Source organism: Cucumis melo, chromosome 7, assembly GCF_025177605.1.
Source record: "Cucumis melo cultivar AY chromosome 7, USDA_Cmelo_AY_1.0, whole genome shotgun sequence".
In the NCBI taxonomy this organism is placed as follows: domain Eukaryota; kingdom Viridiplantae; phylum Streptophyta; class Magnoliopsida; order Cucurbitales; family Cucurbitaceae; genus Cucumis; species Cucumis melo.
Genome location: NC_066863.1, coordinates 10,522,951 through 10,545,943, shown reverse-complemented (window position 1 = coordinate 10,545,943; position 22,993 = coordinate 10,522,951). Strand labels below are relative to the sequence as shown.

Sequence of the window (22,993 nt, the reverse complement as noted above, 5' to 3'; positions counted from 1 at the left end):
ACATGATATGACATGATATGATACGATATGTATGGTATGACATGTTATGACATGATATGTTATGATGTGATTTGATGATGTGTTATGTGCATGCTATGGATAGGGTGTATGTTAGATTTACCTATTAGAGTCATACCCACATGAATGTCCTTCGGGATCACCACTCATTTTTACGACTGTGTAGTCCGAAGAGATGACCAGTCTGACATTGACACAGACATGATTTGAGAGACCCGACGGGATCGCTCACACTTATGACTGCGTAGTCCAACGGGACCATCAGTCTGACATTGACATTGACATAAACATGATTTGAGTGATTCGACGAGATCACTCACAACCCGATCGTCTTATGTGATCCCTTGGGTTCAACAGAGACCAGCTTGTTCCTACGGGATCACAGATTGCACGTGTTTGGAAACATGTCAGTTCAAGAGTACCACTCTTCAGGACTCTAATAGAAAGTTAACAGGCACCTAGCAGGACTAGTAGTAGGTCCCTTACTGAGTATTTTTATACTCACTCTTTCCATTTTTATTTTTCAGATAGAGGCAGAGGTAAGAGCAAAGGCAAGTTGGCGAATGACCAGAAGAGACCGTGGCGAGCCATAGGGACACGTTTGCTTCAGCTTACGTCATGTGTCAGATTTCAGAGTCGATATTTCCTTTCATTTTATTCTATTTTATTTATTTCTTTGTTTTTTTTTTCCTTTAAAACTAGTAGGGCTCGAGATAGGATTTCTTTTAATTTATTTATGTACATTTTATTTATTATTTTAATGAGAATTCGCAGTTTTGTTTTATTTTCTATTTACTTTAAATAAAATTTAATTCTTTTTTTTTAAAGTAAAGTCCTCAACTTAGTATAAGAGGTTGGGCCTTTACAGGATCATTGGGAGTAAATACTTACCTAATGCAACTTCTAACTAAGTTTTCCTTTGTAATTAGGTTTAGGGTAAAGAAAGAAAGACAAATAGTTAAATAAATATAAAATAAAAACAATAAAACGAAAAAAACTTAACAATTCACCTTTCATAGAAAAATAAGTTTCTTAAAAAAAATTATCCTCTTTTTCAAATGACAAAGGTCCCTATTTATAGACCTAGGGTGTGCCACAATTTAGAAAAATTTAATAAGTATAAAATCAAATTAGATATTATGTAATTTTATTTTTTCTAAAATAGTAAAAATATGATATTGCAAGATTTTGTCCAAAATAAATTTATTTGTTTTTTTTTTCCTAAAGTGATAAAGATAAATTAAAAGATTTTTGTATAAAATAAATTATTTTATTTTTTTCCTAAAATGATAAATCAAATATGATATTAAAAGCTTTTGTATAAAATAAAATAGTTTGTTTCTCCTAAAATGACAAAAATGAATCAAAATTGATCAATTAATTTTTTTTTTCTTTTTTTTGTTAAAAAAAGATATTTTCGTTAATGTTTTTTTATTTTCGTTTTTAATAAAAGATTTTAATTATCATAAGATTTTATATTATTAAAAAAAACTTATTTTTTTTTAACAAAATGAATAAATAAAAAAATTTAGTCATTATTACCGTTAATATATTAAAAAATAGGATAAAATTAGATGCCTATAAATATATTTGAAATTGGTTTCTTCCTGTATTTAATTACTCAATAGATAGACATTTGTTGCAACATTGTGCGTGAATGTTTTGATAGTCAATAATCCATTAGCTATAATTTGTTGGTTCGAATGACGTAATAAAGATATGAGAAAGTTAGTTAATATTATTACATATGTTAATTAACACTTCATATATCTGTCTTGCAAATAACTTCTGTTTTTAAGTTGTAACTACGAGGTGAGATTGCTTTTGAATATTTAAAGTAATACAAAGTGTAATTGAGTTCTTCATTTATGCTAATACAAAGTGTGTTATTTTAATAGCAGGATTTTGACTTTTTTTGTCTTCAAGCTTCTTTATCTTTTTTCTCCTTTTGTAAAGGTTATTTGTTCAAACTTTTGCTAATCGACTAGTCTTTCGTGGGAAAGTCATGCCTTCTTCTTAGGTTTGTGATACCACTTTTGATTTATGTTGTCCTTTTTTCCACTTTGTTAATTTCATCTTTATTTCTCATATTGTTGAAATGGGTGATGATTTAGGGCAATCTCTCGTGTTTTTTTAGTAAATTAGCCAATATATAATTGATTCATTGCTTATTAATACATGGTTGTAATTCTTAATGTTAATACTTTGATGAGGCATTTCCATTTAGAGAATTGGATAATCAACTCATTTTGGTTATTCCAAATTTTCTAGCTCCGTTGTTGATGAAAATGCCCAACATCATATAAATATTTTAGAGCGGGTTGTAGGTTACCAACTTATCGCTAAGTTGCAAACAGTATGAAATGTTATTTTGCTCTTTACCAAATTGAATAGTTTAAGACGTATAAATGAGTTAACAGAGTATTTGTAGGCCTTTCGAAAATTAAGGCAATGGTAAAGTGACCCTTCTAATTACACCAAGAACATGGTTTTTTTTGTGTCATTTAGGCTACTCCTATAAGTTTATTGCCAACGATTGAATTGTTGCTATGGCCTTAACCAAACAAGCTAAAAAGAATAGTTTTCACAAAAGAAAAAAAAAAACAAAGTGAAATTTGTAACTTAGAATCTGAAGGTTGCTAATGAGCTTACAAACACATTTGTAGTTCCTATCTTAACTTTTCATTATTCAAGTTAATGCTTTTCAAGGTACTAGACTAGGGGTTGTGTTGATGCAAGGACTAACCATGCTTTGTTTGGCATATTGTCACGTGGTTAGATCTTAAGCTAACCCAACGTGCGGCACTTGGCTTAATTATACGTCCGCGTAGCCAAGTAAACTTTTCTAGGAGGTTAGTGCACCGAGCACAATGAGTAAAATATAGCAGCGGAAGTAAGTTAGTGCAAAAGAGCACTTAGAATTCGTGAAAGGTTAGGCAAGTGAGTGTATAAGGGTTTGGGGATAAAAGCTTTGAGGTAAATGCCTTGCTTTACTTAAGGAGTTCCAAGGATGATTACAAATGAGGCCCATTACAAGTATTTATAGACCTCCACAACCGATCAAGGGCCTTAGTAAGTCGGTCATGGGACACTTTAGAATTTACAACTACATTTACCCTAAAGAATTGACTTTAGAACAATCCAGACTTACAATGACAATTTCGACCGTCATGGAAGCTCTCTACACCGACAGAAAAGCTTCTAGATGTGTCTGGAGGTTGCTAGGCTAGATGTGCACCAACATATGCCATTTGGGCCTTTCTGCACATTCTAGCCCCATCTCGAGCGTTCGCGGGCCTTCTGGAGTCTTTCTGAGCCTTCTCGTTCATCATCGAATGTTCAAGAACCATTTAGGTCCTTCTTGGCCCTTTTCGGGCATAGGCATGTGGGGTAGGTGCCGCACGCGTCTGTCGTGTGCATGAGCTGCGCACACAACACTGCGCATAGCATGTCGTCCATCCTGTAGGAAGGTGTCGCGCGTGCCATACTGCATCCATGTGAGGCGAGCGTGTTGCCTGCCGCATGCATCGTGTATGGGCGTTGCCTGTGTAGGGCGCTCGCCCTTGCCTGGGCGGCCGTCTAGTGGCGTGCACACCTGTGTGCATGCATGGTGGGTCGACCGCCATGCCATGTGTCGCTGCTGGTGTACATGGGCTGTCTGAATAGCACTAGTGCTTGGCCCTGGTGTGCTTCTGTTGGTGCCCATGGGTTGTGTGTGTAGTCCTGCTCATGGGGTTGTCATGGGCACACGTCAAGACATGCATGCGGGTCCTGTGGGCTGTCTTCCGTGGGCACACTCCAATCCCATAGATGTGTGTCGTGGGCAAATGTGGGCTATCACATAGCCTTGTTGAGATGTTATGCAGCCATGGTTGGCTCCCCCTTGGCCTTGCTATAGGAGCTTTGTGACACGATCCAATGCAAATTTTAGGGTGTTTTTCACGATACGTGACACCCTCCTCCACTCTAACTCGCAATGTCCTCGTTGCAACCTCAGACTACCACGACCCTTTTCCCATATGGTGTTTTCTAAAGCACATGGCACTGAGCCTCACAAGTTTTGTAGCTCCCATGCGTTTAAGGGGCACCTCCTCCTGATGCAGCGAAAATCTAGGGTGTTCTTCAATAAGTTGATTATTGCATGGGCTTTATCAATGAAGTCCAAACCTAGGACTATTTTACAATCGTCAAGAGGGGCTATGAGGAAATCAAGCTCATCTTGCCATCCTCCTACCCTTGTCTTGATGTCTCAAGCCCATCCAGTATTCCTCATTGGTTTGGCACTAATGATCTTTATCTCAGTGTCGCTCCTCCTCGTTATCTTGAGGCCTAGCCGCTTTGCCTCTTCAGGATCCATCACATTTTCAATTGTGCATGTGTCTAGTATTGTTAAAGCAACCTTGCTGTTGAGCATGGTGTCCACGTACAACCAACCTCCGTTCTGAGGTTCTTTAGAGAAATCATTCTCCATGGCGCTTAGGTATCGAATTGCACCTAACTGTGCCGACCCTTTCATGGGTGCCTCCTCTTCATCATGTGGATTGGCCACCATTGCACTCAACTTGTTCTTCTTTGGGCAATCTCTCGCCCAATGTGGACCATTACATAAGAAACAAGGTCGAGGAGTTGTACCTTTGTTGGCAAACAAGGCCTTTCCATTCTTCCCACCTTGTTTAGAGTTCCCATCTTTCTTCGCCTCGGATCTATCTCCTTCATCTATACAGGTCTTCTTCTCTTTGAAGGACAAGTTAATGAGCAATTTGACAGTAGCAATAGCATCATCAAGAGTTTGTATGTTGCGCCTATCGAGCTCAATTTTTGCCCAATCTTTAAGATCGTCTCTAAAATGAAAGAGAGCATCCTTGTCTGATAGATATTTTGTTTTCAACATTAGAGTAGTGAACTCCTTTATATACTCAGGAATGCCACCCGTTTGTCTTAATCTCCTTAACTTACTTCGTGCCTCCATATTGGCATTGTAAGGAACGAAGTGCTTTCGGAGTTCTACCTTGAATTGTTCTTATGTTCGTAAGATCGTACAATCCTTCTCCCATTATGCATGCTTCATATGCCACCATAGTTTTACCGACTTGGGTAGAAAAGTTGGGGCATTCGCAACGTTGGCACCATCGTCGACGATTCCTAAGGCCTCATAATACTGCACAAGGCCAAATAGGAAATTCTCCACATCATGGCATTCCTCGTGCCACTATACATGTTGGGTTTTGGCACTTCGATACTGTAGGTGCCTACCATGGTGCATGATGTACTAGTGGATGCATTACCGTTACTAGTATGTCTAGATTTACATTCGACACGTACCTCATCGACGTCCTTTCGTAAGACGTGAAGTTCCTCTTTCACGAACTTTCGCAAGTTAGTTACCTCAACAAGAAGATCATACATCTCCTTACCGTACGAGCCTCCAAGGCCTTTGATCATTTCCTTGGTGACTTTCGAGATCTCCGTGTTATCTTGGATTAGCTCTTCCATGAACCCGCTCATCTTGCCGACTTTAGTCTGCACCTCCTCCAATCCCTCCTCTAACTTAGCAAGAAGCTCTTTAGCCTTCTCCGTGTTGTCGTCGTCTTCTGGGATGGGGAACGTCGTGCTGCACATCCTCCTGTCGTTGGCCCTTCAACTACTTGCTCAATCGATCACTCGTGTCCTTCCATGGATGCCATCAAGTCGAAATGTAGGGCAAAGCAATTTAGGGGTACCTAGATCCTCACATTATTGCTCTGATACACTCTAAGCACAATTCTTCAAGATTTATCAAATCTTGAAATCCAAATACCACCTATTAGTCAGATGTATTACTGGTCCCTCGGTTTCATTAATTATCCTTGAAACAAACTATCACGGAGATACCATTTCCCTTGGTACCGTCACTTTGATACCAACTTCCACTTGGTATCAATGATTCCTCTGAGATGGAGTTGCTCTGATACCAACTATCACTTGGTATCAGTTACTCCACAGAGACCGTTTTGCTCTGATACCAACTGTCATATGGTTAGATCTGAAGCTAACTCAATGTACGACACTTGGCTTAATTGTACGACCGCGTAGCCAAGTAAGCCTTTCTAGAAGGTTAGTGCACTGAGAACTATGAGCAAAATAGGAAGTAATTTAGTGCAAAAGAGCACTTAGAATTTGTGAAAGGTTAGGCAAGTGAGTGTATACGGGTTCGGAGATTTCAGCTTTGAAGTAAATGTCTTGCTTTACTTAAGGATTTCAAAGGATAATTACAAATGAGGCCCATTACAAGTATTTATAGACCTCCTCAACTGACCTAGGGCCTTAGTAAGTCAGCCATGGGACACTCTAGAATTTACAAGTACATTTACCCTAAACAATTGGCTCTAGAACAATCTAGACTTACCATGACACTTCCGACCATCATGGAAGCTCTATGCACCAGCATAGAAGCTTTCAGAAGTGTCTAGAGGTTGCTGGGCTTGGCACGCACCGACATATCCTATCCGGGCCTTTCGTGCATATTCCAGCCCATTTTGGGCGTTTACAAGCCTTCTGAAGTCTTTCCAAGCCTTCTTGTCTGTCATCGAATGTTCTAGAACCATCTGGGCCCTTCTCAACCCTTCTCACCATGGGCATGCGCACAGGGTGCCACGTGCACCCGTCGTGTGCACCAGCTACGCATACCACACCGCACGCAGCATGTCGTCCATTGTACAGGCAGGTACCGCGTGCATCATGTTGCATCTGTGTGAGGTGAGCGTATTGCCTGCCATGCACGACGTGTATGGGCGTCGCCTGCATAGGGCACTCGTGCCTTGCTTGGGCGAGTTTGAGTGGTTGTTTGGTAGGTGTGCGCGCCTATGTACGCGCATGGTGGGTCGGCCACCGTGCCATGCACCATTGTTGGTGCACATAGGCTGTCTGAAAAGCGTTGGTGCCTGGCACTGGTGTGCGTCTGCTGGTGCCCATGGGCTGTGTGTGTAACCCTCCTCATGTGGTTGTCACAGGCACACATCGGGACATGCATGCGAGTTTTGTGGGCTTTCTTTCGTAGGCACACGCTAATGCCATGGGTGTGTGTCGTGGGCACATGTGGGCTATCACACGACCTTGTTAGGATGTTGTGCAAGCATGGTTGGCTCCCTCTTGGCCTTGCTATAGAAACCTCGTGACACGATCAGGCTTAAATTTTAGGGTATTTTTCACAGTACGTGACAATATGCTCTCTTTACATTGACTTTCAGTGACAATTGTCATCTATTATCAGGAATATTCATTTTATATGTCTTGGATTGTTGTTTCATTTCTCTAATCCACTTAGATTTACTTAATGGAAGTTGATGAACAATTGGATTTTGATGATTGAGTATGTTGTTGAAATTCTGCTTTTTTTTTTTTTTTGTATGAAATTGCATGGATGAGATTATTAAGAATTCTTTGATTTCCTTGTTTTTCTGATTTGTGTTGAATGAGCTTTTCTTTCTCTTTAATTTTGATGAAGTGATTTTCGATGAATGATTGTAGCAAATATACGTTCTAATGTTTCAAACACTATTCCGTCTTTTGGTACTTGGCATGACACTGGCACTTACGATGTGGTTACGAAATGTCGTGAACCTAATGGATCGATTAGGAACAAGGAGGAGTTTTCTCATAGTGTAATTTTATTTATTTTTGTTATGCACACTACTTTTGCACGAATGTTTGTTATGCAAACTAGTGATACGTAGTGTTTGGAACTAACTTTGTGCATCAATTTACTTAATGACTTATAACTTAGGTTAACATTACTAGAACATTTTATGAAATTATCAAAGTTTTTTGGCATATACTTCTTGTGATGAAGTTGGTGTTATTGCATGTTGCCTAGTGGTAGTACCTAAAATTATTATATTTGACATTTTAGAACAGGTTTATATAGTAAATTGGATATCATTTTTTATTTAATAAAATACTTTCATTGGTGCTTTCAATAACGTCAAAAAATCATTGTTTTTCTAAATTATAAAAATTAAATAGTAGAAGTTTCTAGTGGTGCTAAATATTGGTTTTAATATGTTGCAAAAGACGTTTGTAATGATCACAAATTAACCTTTACCAACAACATTATCTGACACTAAAACATCACGTTTATAGATGAATGTACTATCTCACTGTAAAAAATAAATAATGACTAAAAGTAAGCATTCAGTTACACACAAATGTCAGTAAAAGTACACATTTTGCTGCATGCATATGTTGCATCGCTAAAACTTTTAGCTATGGGGATACTGCAACAGTCCTAGTGACGCAGGTCATGCATCACTAATACCTTTAACTGCGTTTTTTCTGTTTTAGTAATGTTTTCTATGTGTGCCACTAGAAGCTCCATTTCTGATAGTGAGTTTTCATGATCAATTTTACAAATGAAATACAAAAGTGATTTTATTCTCAAACATTCTTAATACCATTTCCATACACAACTAAATACAAACATCCTTAATTTCGAGTGTAATCTTATTCCCATACTATTCTCAGGATTCATTAATTCCAATGTTATTCTCATCCCTATTACCTCAATCCAAACGGTCTCCTGATTGGAGGTTTTCTTGGTCCTAAATACTTCACTACCAAGGGATTCAATTTGAGGATTTATTTTGTATTAAATGGGAGGTTTTCTTGGTCTTCGAAAGTTTGATATTGGAGCTATTTTGGAGTTAACTTTTGGACTACTATCAAGGTATAGATTGGAATTTCGACGTCAATTGGTTAAGCAAATTGGACAAATAATAAAGTTAAATTGGTAGTTGATTACTTTAATGGATAAAATTATTGATTAAATGTGTCATTCCCAGTGTTAATTAGAGAAGTAAAATTTCTAGCCAAGGATTTAAACTCTATAACTTGAGGTAAGAAATTTACTATCAGATCCTCAAGACTGAGATTGATTATGGTGATTATATATTGAGTTGGTTTAATATGCATAGACAGTATGACATTAATTTAATTGGTAACTAATCATGGAATACTTGAGACCTGATGGTTATGAATGGATTATCAAACAAATTTTACATGTTATGTTTATCACTTAATTGAACTGAAATTGACTGAACTTGAACATGTTTAGACTAATGGTAACTATTAATTTTTGCTATTAGGCTAATATACTTGTATGTCTAATAGGAAGTTAATGATTCACCTAGTGAGCCCAATAGTAGGTTACTTACTAGGTATTTTATATACTCATCATTTCCATGTTTAATTTTTCAAATAAAAACAACATAAATAAATGTTGATGAGTGACCAGTAGGACTTGTGATTGTACCATTTGGGACTATTTTGATGTTTTAGAGAGGTATGTGTATTGATAGTTAGATTTATCCTAAACTCACGATTTGTTTAGGTTTATTTACGGTTCGAATAAAATTTTTTTTTTTGGTGATATTTGTTGAATAAGAAATTTTGGAACCAATCACAAATTGCCACATCATTTACTAAAATAATTATATTTGGGATTAACTAAACATTGGCATGTGTCCCAAATTAAATTTAAAGACAAATTGGACAATTCTAATGGTGTCACGTGTCTTTATTATGACAATTGGGTCAAATTAATTATTTTGGTTCAATTAAATATTATTTAGTTAGGCTAAAATTTAATTGAGCCAAAAAATAAGCTTAATTTAGCCTAAAATAAAATATGACTCAAATCCATGTGATTGAGCCCATGGGTATGGTCCATGGACCAAAACAGGCTCAAGTCCATAAAAGCCCACCAGGGAACTCTATAAATAGAGGAGTTCTCTTCATTTGTGGGGGTTGGAAATTTTTTACTCCAGAAGGTCTAGAGAGAATTCTCCCAAGAGATAGAAGCCTTCTCAACTCCTAAAGTCGATCATCCTCGAAGATTGAAGCTCCTTTGAAGATACAAGCTTTCTTCCAAGACTCCAACTTCAAGAACACCTTCAAAGATTGAAGCTACTTTGAAGATACAAGCTTTCTTCCAAGTCTCCAACTTCAAGAACACCTTCGAAGATTGAAGCTCCTTTGAAGATCCAAGCTTTCTTCCAAGTCTTCAACTTCAAGAACACCCTCGAAGATTGAAGCTTCTTCGAAGATACAAGCTTTCTTCCAAGACTCCAACTTCAAGAACATCACGTGCTTCGCTTCCTCAAATCAACCGTAAGCATCCAGCCGAGAGAGAATCAGAGGATCAAATTCTCGAGATCGAACCACATCGCATCAAATCAATATAAATACAACATCAACACAAGTTCAACTCCACGAATCAAATTTCTCCAAAAATCTCGTGTGAACAAATTGGCACGTCCAGTGGGACCTCTCTACCTCTCATCTCTCTCTCTTCATTCAAATCTACAAGATAATCAAAGGCATCAAAGAAGGTTGGGTCTAACTCTTCTGTTGCAAGCGACGCTTACACAGGACCCATCACCTGCAGTCGTTCTAAGGGAATCATTCAAGAGCAGGATCAAGGTTCTAACGTCGCTCAGAGCATTCTCAAGCAATTGATGGAGTCTCCTAAAGCTGGGATTGTCATCAAGGAAAATCCTGTATGATAATTCTGATTCTGCCTCTAGAAAGTCAAAGAAGGAAGCACATTCTGACGTGATGTCTGTCATGATGGCTGATATACGGCCGAAGCTGCCATGACAGAGATGGAGAGGAAAATTAACTTCCTGATGAAAGCTGTGGTGGAACGAGACCATGAAATCACAGCTTTGAGGGAGCAAATGCGGACTCGTGAAACTGCTGAGTCAAGTCAAACTCTTGTTGTCAAAGCTACTGATAAAGGAAAGAATGTGGTACAGGAAAACAAACCACAACAACAATCACTCTCTGTTGCTTATCTTTCAGTTCAGCAGCTACAGGATATGATCGCGAATTCCATTAGAGCTTAGTACGAAGGACCACCGCAAACTACTTTCATGTACTCTAAGCCGTACACCAAGAGAATCGATAACTTGAGAATGCCACTTGGGTACCAACCTCCAGAATTCCAGCAATTCGATTGAAAAGGCAACCCAAAGCAACATATCGCCCACTTCGTCGAAACATGTGAGAATGCAGGATCATGGAAGACCAACTTGTCAGGCAATTCGTTCGAAGCTTGAAAGGAAATGCTTTCGAGTGGTATACTGATATAGAGCCAGAAGTCATTGACAGCTGGGAACAATTAGAAAAGGAGTTCCTCAACCGTTTCTATAGCACCAGACGTACCGTAAGTATGATGGAGCTTACAAAACCAAACAGCGGAAGGGAGAGCCAGTCATCGATTACATAAACCGATGGAGAGCTTTAAGTCTTGACTGCAAAGATTGAGTCACCGAACTGTCAGCGGTAGAAATGTACACCCAAGGCATGCATTAGAGACTCCTCTACATTTTACAAGCCATGCACATTTGAAGAGTTAGCAACTCGCGCTCATGATATGGAATTGAGCATTGCCAACAGAGGAACCAAGGATTTTCCTGTTCCTGAATTAAGAAAAGATAAGAAGGAGACAAAGAGTGCCGAAAAGGTAGTGAAGAGTACTGTGAAAGAATCTATGGTCGTAAACACGACCCCACTGAAGTTCTCAAAAAGAAAAGAAGGGGGAGCTGAAAAGAATGATGATGGAAGCGAGAGATGACGTCTGACTTTAAAAGAAAGACAGGAAGAAGTCTACCCATTTTCTTATTTAGATATTGCCGACATGCTAGAGCAACTATTGGAGAAGCAACTGATCCAACTGTCGGAATGTAAGCGACCTCAGCAAGCAGGAAAGGTGGATGATCCCAATTACTGCAAATATCATCGGGTCATCAGTCACTTGGTAGAGAACTGTTCGGTGTTGAAAGAGCTAATTCTAAGGTTAGCTCGTGAGAAAAATATCGACCAGGACCTGGAAGAGGTAGCTTAAACAAACCATGCTGCAACAATGATAATGTCAGAGGCTCTTTCGCCAAAGTTGATTTTTGAGCAAAGGGAAAGCTTGGTCCAGTTCAGAACCTTTGAGCCTGTAGTGGTCCGATTCCATCAGGAAGTTGCACCTGAGGATTCTCAAGAAAAAGAAAGATTGATCGAAGAAGACGATGAAGGATGGACTGTTGTGACCCGCCGAAAGAAAAGAAAGTCAACTCCGATCCAAAAAGAGCCTCGCTTCTACAGAAATTATAGAAGGGGGAATAAGGCTCAAAAGAATAAGAAAAAGAAGAAGACTCGAAAGCTTAAGCTCGTGCATGAGGAAGATAAGGATTTCCCTCGAACTCAGCGCTTAGTAACCTTGGCAGACTTCTTTCCAACAAGATTCCTTGGTGATCATCAGGATGAAAACCCAGAAGTTGTTGCATGTCATGCTATTAATGCAACCGAGGAAGAAAGCATCCCGTTAAGATCATTAGAGGAGGAATGAGTGTCAAAAGACCTATCGAGGTTCAATGTGTATGATTTGTTATCATTTCCTCAAGAAATCAAAACCATCCTCATTAATGCATTGTTGAATTCAGCAGCATCAAGTTCGAGTGCTCCAATTGCGACATATGAAAGTACTCCTTACTGCATGTCTATAGACTTCTCAGATGAGGATTTACTATTGGGATCTAAACTTCATAATAGACCCTTGTATGTTTCTCGATATGTTCGAGAACAGAGAGTCGACCGAATTCTCGTCGATAATGGACCAGCTGTCAACATAATGCCAAAATCGACTATGAGGCAATTAGGCATCTTAATGGAGGAACTCTCAAATAGTAAACTGGTAATTCAAGGTTTCAATCAAGGCAGCAAAAGAGTAATAGGTATGATACGCTTAGAACTCATAATTGGTGACCTGAAGGCTAGTGCATTGTTTCATGTCATAGATTCGAGGACCACTTATAAGTTGTTACTCGGTCGTCCTTGGATTCATGGAAATGGAGTAGTAACATGGACACTGCATCAGTGTTTCAAATTTTATCAAGATGGCGTAAAGAAGGTTGAAGTCGACTCCAACCCATTCTCAGAGGCCGAATCTCACTTTGCAGATGCAAAGTTTTATTTAAAGAACGATGGTAGTCCAGAAGTCGTGTCTGTAGTAGTTCCTCTTGTAAACAGAGATGATAATTTACAGCTGAAATCACTTGCAAGCAGGGAACCACATAAAAGTACAGGAACCTTTCATTCTGGAAAGAGTGAGGCGTCCACAAGCACCGCAAAAAGTGTGATCTTAATGGATGAAAAGACTTCGAACCCACCGATTTTGCGCTATGCTCCCCTGTCGAGGCGTAAGAAAGGCGAATAACCATTTGTAGAGTCCCTACAAGGCTTGAAAGTTGGTGACATTGAAGTCTTAAAAAAAAGTTTCACTACACCGCTTACCAAAATAACTAAGCAAGAAATAAAGATAGACCTGACAGAAGCAAGCTTGCTTCAAAGGCGGACGAAAGACGGGTTCGACCCCAAGGCTTACAAATTGATGGCAAAAGCAGGTTATGACTTCACAACTCACGTTGAGTTTAAAAGTTTGAAAATTCACGAACAACCTAAGCTTTCCTCAACCCAAAAGAAGCTGTTACGGGAAGGACATGTTATACCCATGTCAAGAAAAGGACTCGGATACAAGTCACCAGAGCCAATCCGTACAACTAGAAAGGGAAAGGAAAAGTGGTTGACAGCAATCACATAACTGTAAAGAAGGTCGATAGTATGGAAGAAAAAGAAGGTGACAGTCAAAGAACCTCAGCATTTGACCGAATTGGTCCACATGTTGCACGCGCCTCAGTATTTGAAAGACTAAGCATGACAGAGGCAGAAAGAAAAGATCTTCAGTCAACATCTAATCTTGATCGACGATCGGCCTTTCAAAGGCTAACTATGACCTTTAAAAAGAAGAAAGGTATATGTCAGGTCTCGATGACTACAAGACCATCGGCCTTTGAAAGGTTAAGCATAGTTAAAAAGAAAAACGTACATACACCTCGCGCTCCAATTATTAATCGTCTTCGGGATGGAGACCCACATGTCTAAACTGATTCTAGCATAGACACAAAGAAGAAGGAATCAACATCTCGCGCATCGATCTGACACCGAATTAAGCATATAGACGTTAAGAGATGCCATGGTAAGGAGTTTCCTTGTGAGGTAAAGGGAGAGAGAAATTCATAGCAATGTTCCTTCCTAAATGGAAAGAAAAACTTTTGTTACTCTGAATACAAGTCAAGGTTCCTTGAAGGTGAAAAACATGATGTTATATTAACTAATCCTTAAAAGGAAGACTTAAAACAAGAAGAAGGTGAAATCTCATGTCATCACATCATCATTCTTGAGGAATTAAGGATACAAATTCCTGAAGAAGACGCGGAAGATGTCCCATAGAGTCTAGAGAATGGTGGCCAATTTACCGTAGACGAGCTGGAAGAGGTAAACCTTGGTACAATAGAAGAACCGCGCCCAACTTTCATTAGTGCATCTCTCTCTAGTGAAGAGTAGGGTAAGTACATGAGTTTGCTTACAGAGTATAAGGACATTTTTGCTTGGTCGTACAAGGAGATGTCAGGACTTGATCCAAAGGTAACAGTCCATCATCTTGCAATTAAACTAGGGTATCGACCGATTAAACAAGCACAACGATGTTTTCGACCAGAGCTTATTCCCCAGATCGAGGTTGAAGTCAACAAGTTGATTGAAGCAGGATTCATTCCCGAAGTCAAATATCCCACATGGATAGCAAATATTGTCCCTGTCAGAAAAAAAAAAACGGACAGCTTCGTGTTTGCGTAGACTTCCGTGACCTGAATAATGTATGCCCTAAAGATGATTTTCCTTTACCCATCACAAAAATCATGGTTGTTGCAACTACTGGACACGAGGCACTATCCTTTATGGATGGGTCGTCTGGATATAATCAAATACGAATGGCCCTTTCAGATGAAGAAATGACAACTTTCAGGACCCTAAAGGGAATATATTGTTACAAGGTGATGCCCTTTGGATTAAAAAATGCTGGTGCCACTTATCAACGTGCTATGCAAAAAGTGTTTGACGATATGCTACATAAGTATGTGGAGTGCTACGTTGATGACCTTGTGGTCAAATCCAAGAGACGACAAGACCATTTGAAGGATCTAAAAGTTATGTTCGATCACTTGCGAAAATATTAGTTGAGGATGGACCCTCTTAAATGCGCGTTCGGTGTAACTTCAAGAAAGTTTTTTAGCTTTATTGTAAGAAATCGAGGGATTGAGATAGACCAGTCCAAGATTGATGCCATCCAGAAGATGCCAAGACCAAAGAGTTTGCATGACCTAAGAAGTCTCCAAGGACGATTGGCTTACATTCAAAGGTTTATTTCCAACCTGGCTGGTCGGTGCCAACCTTTTCAAAAGTTAATGAGAAAAGGAGAAAGTTTTATGTGAGGTGAGGCTTGTCAGAATGCTTTTGATAGCATAAAGAAATACTTGCTCAATCCCGCAGTATTAGGAGCTCCAGTACCTGGCGAGCCATTAATATTGTACATTGCTGCAGAAGAAAGGTCTCTAGGCACATTGTTGGCGCAAGAGCAGGAGAAAGGAAAGGAACGTGCTCTCTACTATCTAAGCAAAACTTTAGTTGGGGCCGAAGTTAACTATTCTCCCATTGAGAAAATGTGCCTTGCACTTTTCTTTGCCATCGATAAGTTGAGGCATTATATGCAGGCCTTCACGGTTCATCTAGTAGTAAAGGCGGACCCTATAAAGTATGTTTTGTCTAGGCCGATTATCTCTGGATGCTTAGCCAAATGGGCGGTTATACTCCAGCAATATGACATTGTCTATATTTCCCAAAAGGCGATAAAAGGACAAGCGTTGGTCGATTTTTTGGCGTACCACCCAATTCCTTCAAATTGGAAGTTAAGTGAGGATTTGCTAGATGATGAAGTTTTCTTCACGGAAGTGGTGGAACCTTGGACTATGTATTTTGATGGCGCAGCGCGAAGGAGTGGTGCGAGGGCAGGCATCGTCCTCATTTCTCTTGAAAAACATATGTTGCCTTATAGATTTGTGCTTGCTGAATTGTGCTCAAACAATGTGGTGAATATCAGGCCTTGATAATTGGCCTTCAAATGGCATTAGAAATCGGAGTATCATTCATAGAAATTTACGGCGATTCAAAGTTGATAATCAATCAACTCTCGCTTCAGTATGACGTGAAACATGAAGACTTGAAGCCATACTTCACTTTTGCTAGACAATTGATGGAAAGGTTTGACAGTGTGATGCTGGAGCATGTCCCTAGAACAGAAAACAAAAGAGCAGACACATTGGCAAATTTAGCCACTGCCTTGATCATGCTAGATAACGTAGCTCTAAATATATCACTTTATCAACAATGGATTATGCCTCCACTTTTGCCTGAATGTCAGGAAGCAAACGTAACGACATCTCATTTGATTGATGAAGAAGATTGACGTCAACCCATCATAGAGTATCTTGAGCACGGAAAACTTCTGAAGGATTCTCGTCATAAAACAGACGTACGAAGAAGGGTTGCACACTTTATTTATTACAAAAGAACTTTATATCGTCGTTCTCTTGAAGGACTCTTTCTTAGATGTCTTGGAAAGGAAGAGTCAATAAAAGCTCTAGAGGAAACACATGCAGGCGTCTGTAGAGCACATCAATCGGGACCAAAGCTTCAATTTCAGTTAAGAAGAATGAGCTATCCTAAGATGGTTCAAGATTCAATGGACTATGCAAAGAGTGTGAAGCTTGTCAATACCATGCAAATTTCATACATCAGCCTCCAGAGCCTCTACATCAAACTGTGGCTTCTTGGCTGTTTGAGGCTTGGGGACTCGATCTGGTTGGTCCTATTACACCAAAATCATCAGCAGGACATTCTTATATCCTTGCAGCAACAGATTATTTCTCAAAATGGGCTGAGGCCATTCCCTTGAGAGAGGCCAAGAAGGAGAACGTGGCAAAATTTATTCGTAGCCACATCATCTATCGATACGGTATTCCTCACCGGATTGTGACAGATAATGGAAGACAATTCTCCAATAGCATGGTAGATAAATTATGTGAAAAATTCAAGTTCAAGCAATACAAGTCATCTATGTACAACGCAGCTGCGAATGGCCTAGCAGAAGCATTCAATAAGGCGTTATGCAATCTTCTAAAGAAAATTATTTCCAAGTCGAAGAGGGATTGACAAGAAAGAATCGGTGAAGCATTGTGGGCTTATCGAACCACTCATCGCACTCCTACAAGGGTTACACCATATTCGCTTGTTTACGATGTAGAGGCTGTCCTTCCCCTTGAAAGAGAAATCCCATCATTAAGAATGGCAGTGCAAGAAGGGTTGACTACTGAAGACAACGTCAAGTTACGTCTTCCAGAGTGAGAAGCACTTGATGAAAAGCGATTAGAAGCTCAGCAAGCATTGGAATGTTACCAAGCCCGAATGTCTAAAGCTTTTGACAAACATGTAAAGCCTCGATCATTTCAAGTTGGTGATTTAGTGCTTGTAGTAAAAAGACCTATCGTCACGACAAGGCATATGGGGAATAAGTTTACACCTAAATGGGACGGACCCTATATTGTCAAAGAAGTTTACACAAATGGCGCGTACAAGATTGTTAATCGAGATGGATTAAAAATTGCCACAATCAACGACAAGTTTCTCAAGAAATTTTATGCTTAACGTCATTAAGTAAATAAAAAAATTGAACTACGTTATGACTTGATCCCTACATTATAAAGGGTACGTAGGCAGCTAAAGGGAAACTTCAAGTTGAGTCACACGCAAAATATATATATATATATATATATATATATTATTCTCCGTTGTGATGATGTAAGAGTATAGTAAAGGATGCATAACAGTATAAAATGAAGTTCAAGAGCAGACGCACCAGAATAAGAAGCAAAAGGGCGTCATGATAGAGTGACATGTCTATCATGAACAAACCCTAAGAAATAGGAGAGTGTCATGATAGAGTTGTGTGTCTATCGTAAACAAACCCTAAGAAGCACGAGGGCGTCATGATAGAGTGGCATGTCTATTATGAACAAACCCTAATAAAGCAAGAGAGTATCATGATAGAGTGACATGTCTATCATGAACAAACCCTCAGAAGCAGAAGGGCATTATAATAGAGTTGCGTGTCTATCATGGACAAATCTTAAGAAGCACGAGGGCGTCATGATAGAGTTGCGGGTGTATCATGAACAAACCCTAAGAAGGAGGAGGGCGTCATGATAGAGTTGCGTGTCTATCATGGACAAACCCTAAGAAGAAGGAGGGCGTCATGATAGAGTTGTGTGTCTATCATGAACAAACCCTAAGAAGCCAGAGGGTGTCATGATAGAGTTGCGTATCTATCATGAACAAACCCTAAGAAGCTAGAGGGCATTATGATAGAGTTTCGTGTCTATCATGGACAAACGCTAGGAAGCACGAGGACGTCATGATAGAGTGGCATGTCTATCATGAACAAACCCTAACAAGCAAGAGGGTGTCATGATAAAGTTGCGTGTCTATCTTGGATGAACCCTAAGAAGCAAGAGGGCGTCATGATAGACTGACATGTCTATAATTAACAAACCCTAAGAAGAAGGAGGGCGTCATTATAGAGTTACGTATCAATCATGGACAAACCCTAAGAAGTAAGAGGGCATCATGATAGAGTGACATGTCTATCTTGAACAAACCCAAAGAAGTAAGAGGATGTTATGATAGAATTACGTGTCTATCATGGATAAACCCTAAGAAGAACAAGGGCGTCATGATAGAGTGGCATGTCTATTATGAACAAACCCTAAGAAGCAAGAGGGTGTCATGATAGAGTGACATGTCTATCATGAACAAACCCTCAGAAGCAAAAGGGCATTATAATAGAGTTGTGTGTCTATCATGGACAAATCCTAAGAAGCTGGAGGGCGTCATGATAGAGTTGCGTGTCTATCATGGACAAACCCTAAAAAGCACGAGGGTGTCATGATAGAGTTGCATGTCTATTATGAACAAACACTAAGAAGCAAGAGGGTGTCATTATAGAGTTGCGTATCTATCATGGATAAACCATAAGAAGCAAGAGATTGTGCGTGTCTATCATGGACAAACCCTAAGAAGTAAGAGGGCGTCATGATTGAGTGACATGTATATCATGAACAAACACTAAAAAGCAGGAGGGTGTCATGATAGAGTTGCGTGCCTATCATGGACAAACCCTAAGAAGCAAGAGGGCGTCATGATAGAGTTGCGTGTCTATGTGGACAAACCCTAAGAAGAACGAGGGCGTCATGATAGAGTTGCGTGTCTATCATGAACAAACCTTAAGAAGCAAGAAGGCGTCATGATAGAGTAGCGTGCCTATCATAGACAAACCCTAGAAGTAGAAGGGCGTCATGATAGAGTTGTGTGTCTATCATGAACAAACCTTAAGAAGAAAGAGGGTGTCATATGATAGAGTTGCGTGTCTATCATGGACAAACCCTAAGAAGTAGGAGGGCGTTATGATAGAGTTGCGTGTCTATCATGGACAAATCCTAAGAAGCATGAGAGCGTCATGATAGAGTGACATGTCTATCATGAACAAACCTTAAGATGCAAGAGGGTGTCATGATAGAGTTGCGTGTCTATCATGGACAAACTCTAAGAAGCAAGAGGACGTCATGATAGAGTTACATGTGTATCATGAAGAAACCCTAAGAAACAGGAGGGTGTCATTATAGAGTTGTGTGTCTATCATGGACAAACTCTAAGAAGCACGAGGGCGTCATGATAAAGTGGCATGTCTATCATGAACAAACCCTAAGAAGCAAGAGGGTGTCATAATAGAGTTGCGTGTCTATCATGGACAAGCTCTCAGAAGCAAGAGGGTGTCATGATAGAGTTGTGTGTCTATCATGGACCCTAAGAAGCAAGAGGGCGTCATGATAGAGTAACATGTCTATCATGAACAACCCCTAAGAAGCTAGAGGGTGTCATGATAGAGTTGCGTGTCTACCATGGACAAACACTAAGAAGCAAGAGGGCGTCATGATAGAGTTGCCTGTCTATCATGGACAAACCGTGAGAACCAAAAGGACGTCATGATAGAGTGGCATGTCTATCATGAACAAACCCTAAGAAGCAGGAGGGCGTCATGATAGAGTTGCGTGTCTACCATGAACAAACCGTAAGAAGTAAAAGGGCGTCATGATAGAGTGGCATGTCTATCATGAACAAACCCTAAGAATCAAGAGGGCGTCATGATAGAGTTACGTGTCTATCATGGACAAACCCTAAGAAGCAAGAGAGCGTCATGATAGAGTGACATGTCTATCATGGATAAACCCTAAGAAGCAGAAGGGTGTCATGATAGAGTTGTGTGTCTATCATGGACAAACCCTAAGAAGCAGGAGGGTGTCATGATAGAGTTGTCATTCTATCATGGACAAACCCTAAGAACCACAAGGGTGTCATGATAGATTTGCGTGTCTATCATGAACTAACCCTAAGAAGCAAGAGGGTGTCAGGATAGAATTGCGTGACTATCATGGATAAACCCTAAGAAGCAAGAGAGTGTTATGATAGAGTTTCGTGTCTATCATGGACAAATCCTAAGAAGTAAGAGGGCGTCATGATAGAGTGACGTGTCTATCATGAACAAACCCTAAGAAGCAGGAAGGTGTCATGATAGAGTTACGTGTCTATCATGGACAAACCCTAAGAAGCAGGAGGACTTCATGATATAGTTGCGTGTTTATTATGGACAAACCATAAGATGGAGTAGGGCGTCATGATAGAGTTGCGTGTCTATCATGGACAAACTTTAAAAGCAGGAGGAGGTCATGATAGAGTTGTGTGTCTATCATTAACAAACCCTAAGAAGCAAGAGGGTGTCATGATAGAGTTGCGTGTCTTTCATGGACAAACCTTAAGAAGTAAGAGGGCGTCATGATAGAGTGACATGTTTATCATGAACAAACCCTAAGAAGCAGGAGGGCATCATGATAGAGTTGCGTGTCTATCATGGACAAATCCTAAGAAGCACGAAGGTGTCATGTTAGAGTTGCGTGTCTATCATGAACAAACCCTAAGAAGAAAGAGGGTGTCATGATAGAGTTGCGTGTCTATCATGGACAAACCCTAAGAAGTTGACGATCAAAGAAGTAGGACATTGATGAGTCATATATACTTGTATTGGACCTTCAAAGGTTTGAAAAAAAAAACAAGAAGAAGAAGAAGAAGAAAAAAAAGGAAAGAGAAGTTCTCGTACCTTTGTTCTGCTTGATGAGTAAAGAATGATCAAGGTATGGGGCTATTTATAAGGCTAACAAGTCCAATTCCTAAAAGGATTTGGAATTATTAAATAATAAAATAAACTAAAAGTGAATTATCTTATGTTATTTTATCTTAAAATAAAATCTCGGATTTCACTTTTGAGATATTTAAACATATTTTAATAATTTAAATTTTTTTTAATAAAATTAAAAGTGAATTATCTTATGTTATTTTATCTTGAAATAAATTCTCGTATTCCATTTTTTGAGATATTTAAACATATTTTAATGACTTTATTTATAAAAAAATTAAATTAAAATCCAATTATCTTATGATATTTTATTTTGGAATAAAATCTCGGATTCCACTTTTAAAATATTCAAACATGTTTTAATATTTTAATTTTTAAAATGAAATTAAAATTCAATTATCTTATGTTAAAATTGGTCATTCCAAATTCTTAAAATCAAATCAAACCATCATCAAACTCAAATTTTTATCCTCAAATTAAAGTAAATTCGGGATAAAACCTTAAATTTTTCTAAATTAAAGATTGGCCATATCCCAACTATTATTTTAAATTTAAATCAAACTCATGTACTAAATTTATAGTTTGATTAATTGGATATGTCAAATTGAGCAAAAAAAATGCTCATATTTGGACTTTAAATTTATCTTTTCGAGTTTGACCCACTCATACACGTGCATACATCTCGAAAGGGGGCATTTGTTGAATAAGAAATTTTGGAACCAATCACAAATTGTCACATCATTTACTAAAATAATTATATTTGGGATTAACTAAAAATTGGCATGCGTCCCAAATTAAATTTAAAGACAAATTGGACAATTCTAATGGTGTCACGTGTCTTTATTATGACAATTGGGTCAAATTAATTATTTTGGTTCAATTAAATATTATTTAGTTAGGCTAAAATTCAATTGAGCCAAAAAAATAAGCTTAATTTAGCCTAAAATAAAATATGACTCAAATCCATGTGATTGAGCCCATGGGTATGGTCCATGGACCAAAACAGGCTCAAGTCCATAAAAGCCCACCAAGGAACTCTATAAATAGAGGAGTTCTCTTTATTTGTGGGGTTGGAAATTTTTGACTCCAGGAGGTCTAGAGAGAATTCTTCCAAGAGATAGAAGCCTCCTCAACTCCTGAAGTCAACCATCCTCGAAGATTGAAGCTCCTTTGAAGATACAAGCTTTCTTCCAAGACTCCAACGTCAAGAACACCTTCGAAGATTGAAGCTCCTTTGAAGATACAAGCTTTCTTCCAAGTCTCCAACTTCAAGAACACCTTCGAAGATTGAAGCTCCTTTGAAGATCCAAGGTTTCTTCCAAGTCTTCAACTTCAAGAACACCATTCTAGAGATCGAACTACATCGCATCCAGCCGTGGAGTTCAACTTCAAGAACACCAATCAAGCGTAAGCATCCAGCCGAGATAGAATCAGAGGATAAAATTCTAGAGATCGAACTACATCGCATCAAATCAACATAAATACAACATCAACATAAGTTCAACTCACTAGAACAAATCTGGCCTTTAATGTCGGTTGGAAAAAATGAAAAAAGAGCTTTAATGTCGTTTTTGAAAATGCGGATGTTTAATGTCGGTTTTAAGCCGACATTAAAGCTGGAGCTTTAATGTCGGTTTAAAACCGACATTAAACATCCTTGTTTTGAAAAGCGACATTAAAGCTCCTTTTTAATTTTAATTTTAATTTTTTATTTTATAAAAAAATGACTTTCTCTCTCTTACTTTACTCTTTCTC

General features: G+C 38.9%; 1 protein-coding gene across 1 annotated transcript; it reads left to right on the top strand.

Moving 5' to 3' along the window:
* Nucleotides 1–15,122: 15,122 nt before the first annotated feature.
* LOC127150362 (uncharacterized) lies at nt 15,123–17,148 on the top strand. The gene is made up of 4 exons (XM_051088062.1): nt 15,123–15,298; nt 15,401–15,890; nt 16,037–16,366; nt 16,735–17,148. Exons 1-4 carry the CDS (start codon nt 15,123–15,125, stop codon nt 17,146–17,148), a joined length of 1,410 nt encoding a protein of 469 aa, XP_050944019.1.
* The last annotated feature ends 5,845 nt before the right edge of the window (nt 17,149–22,993 follow it).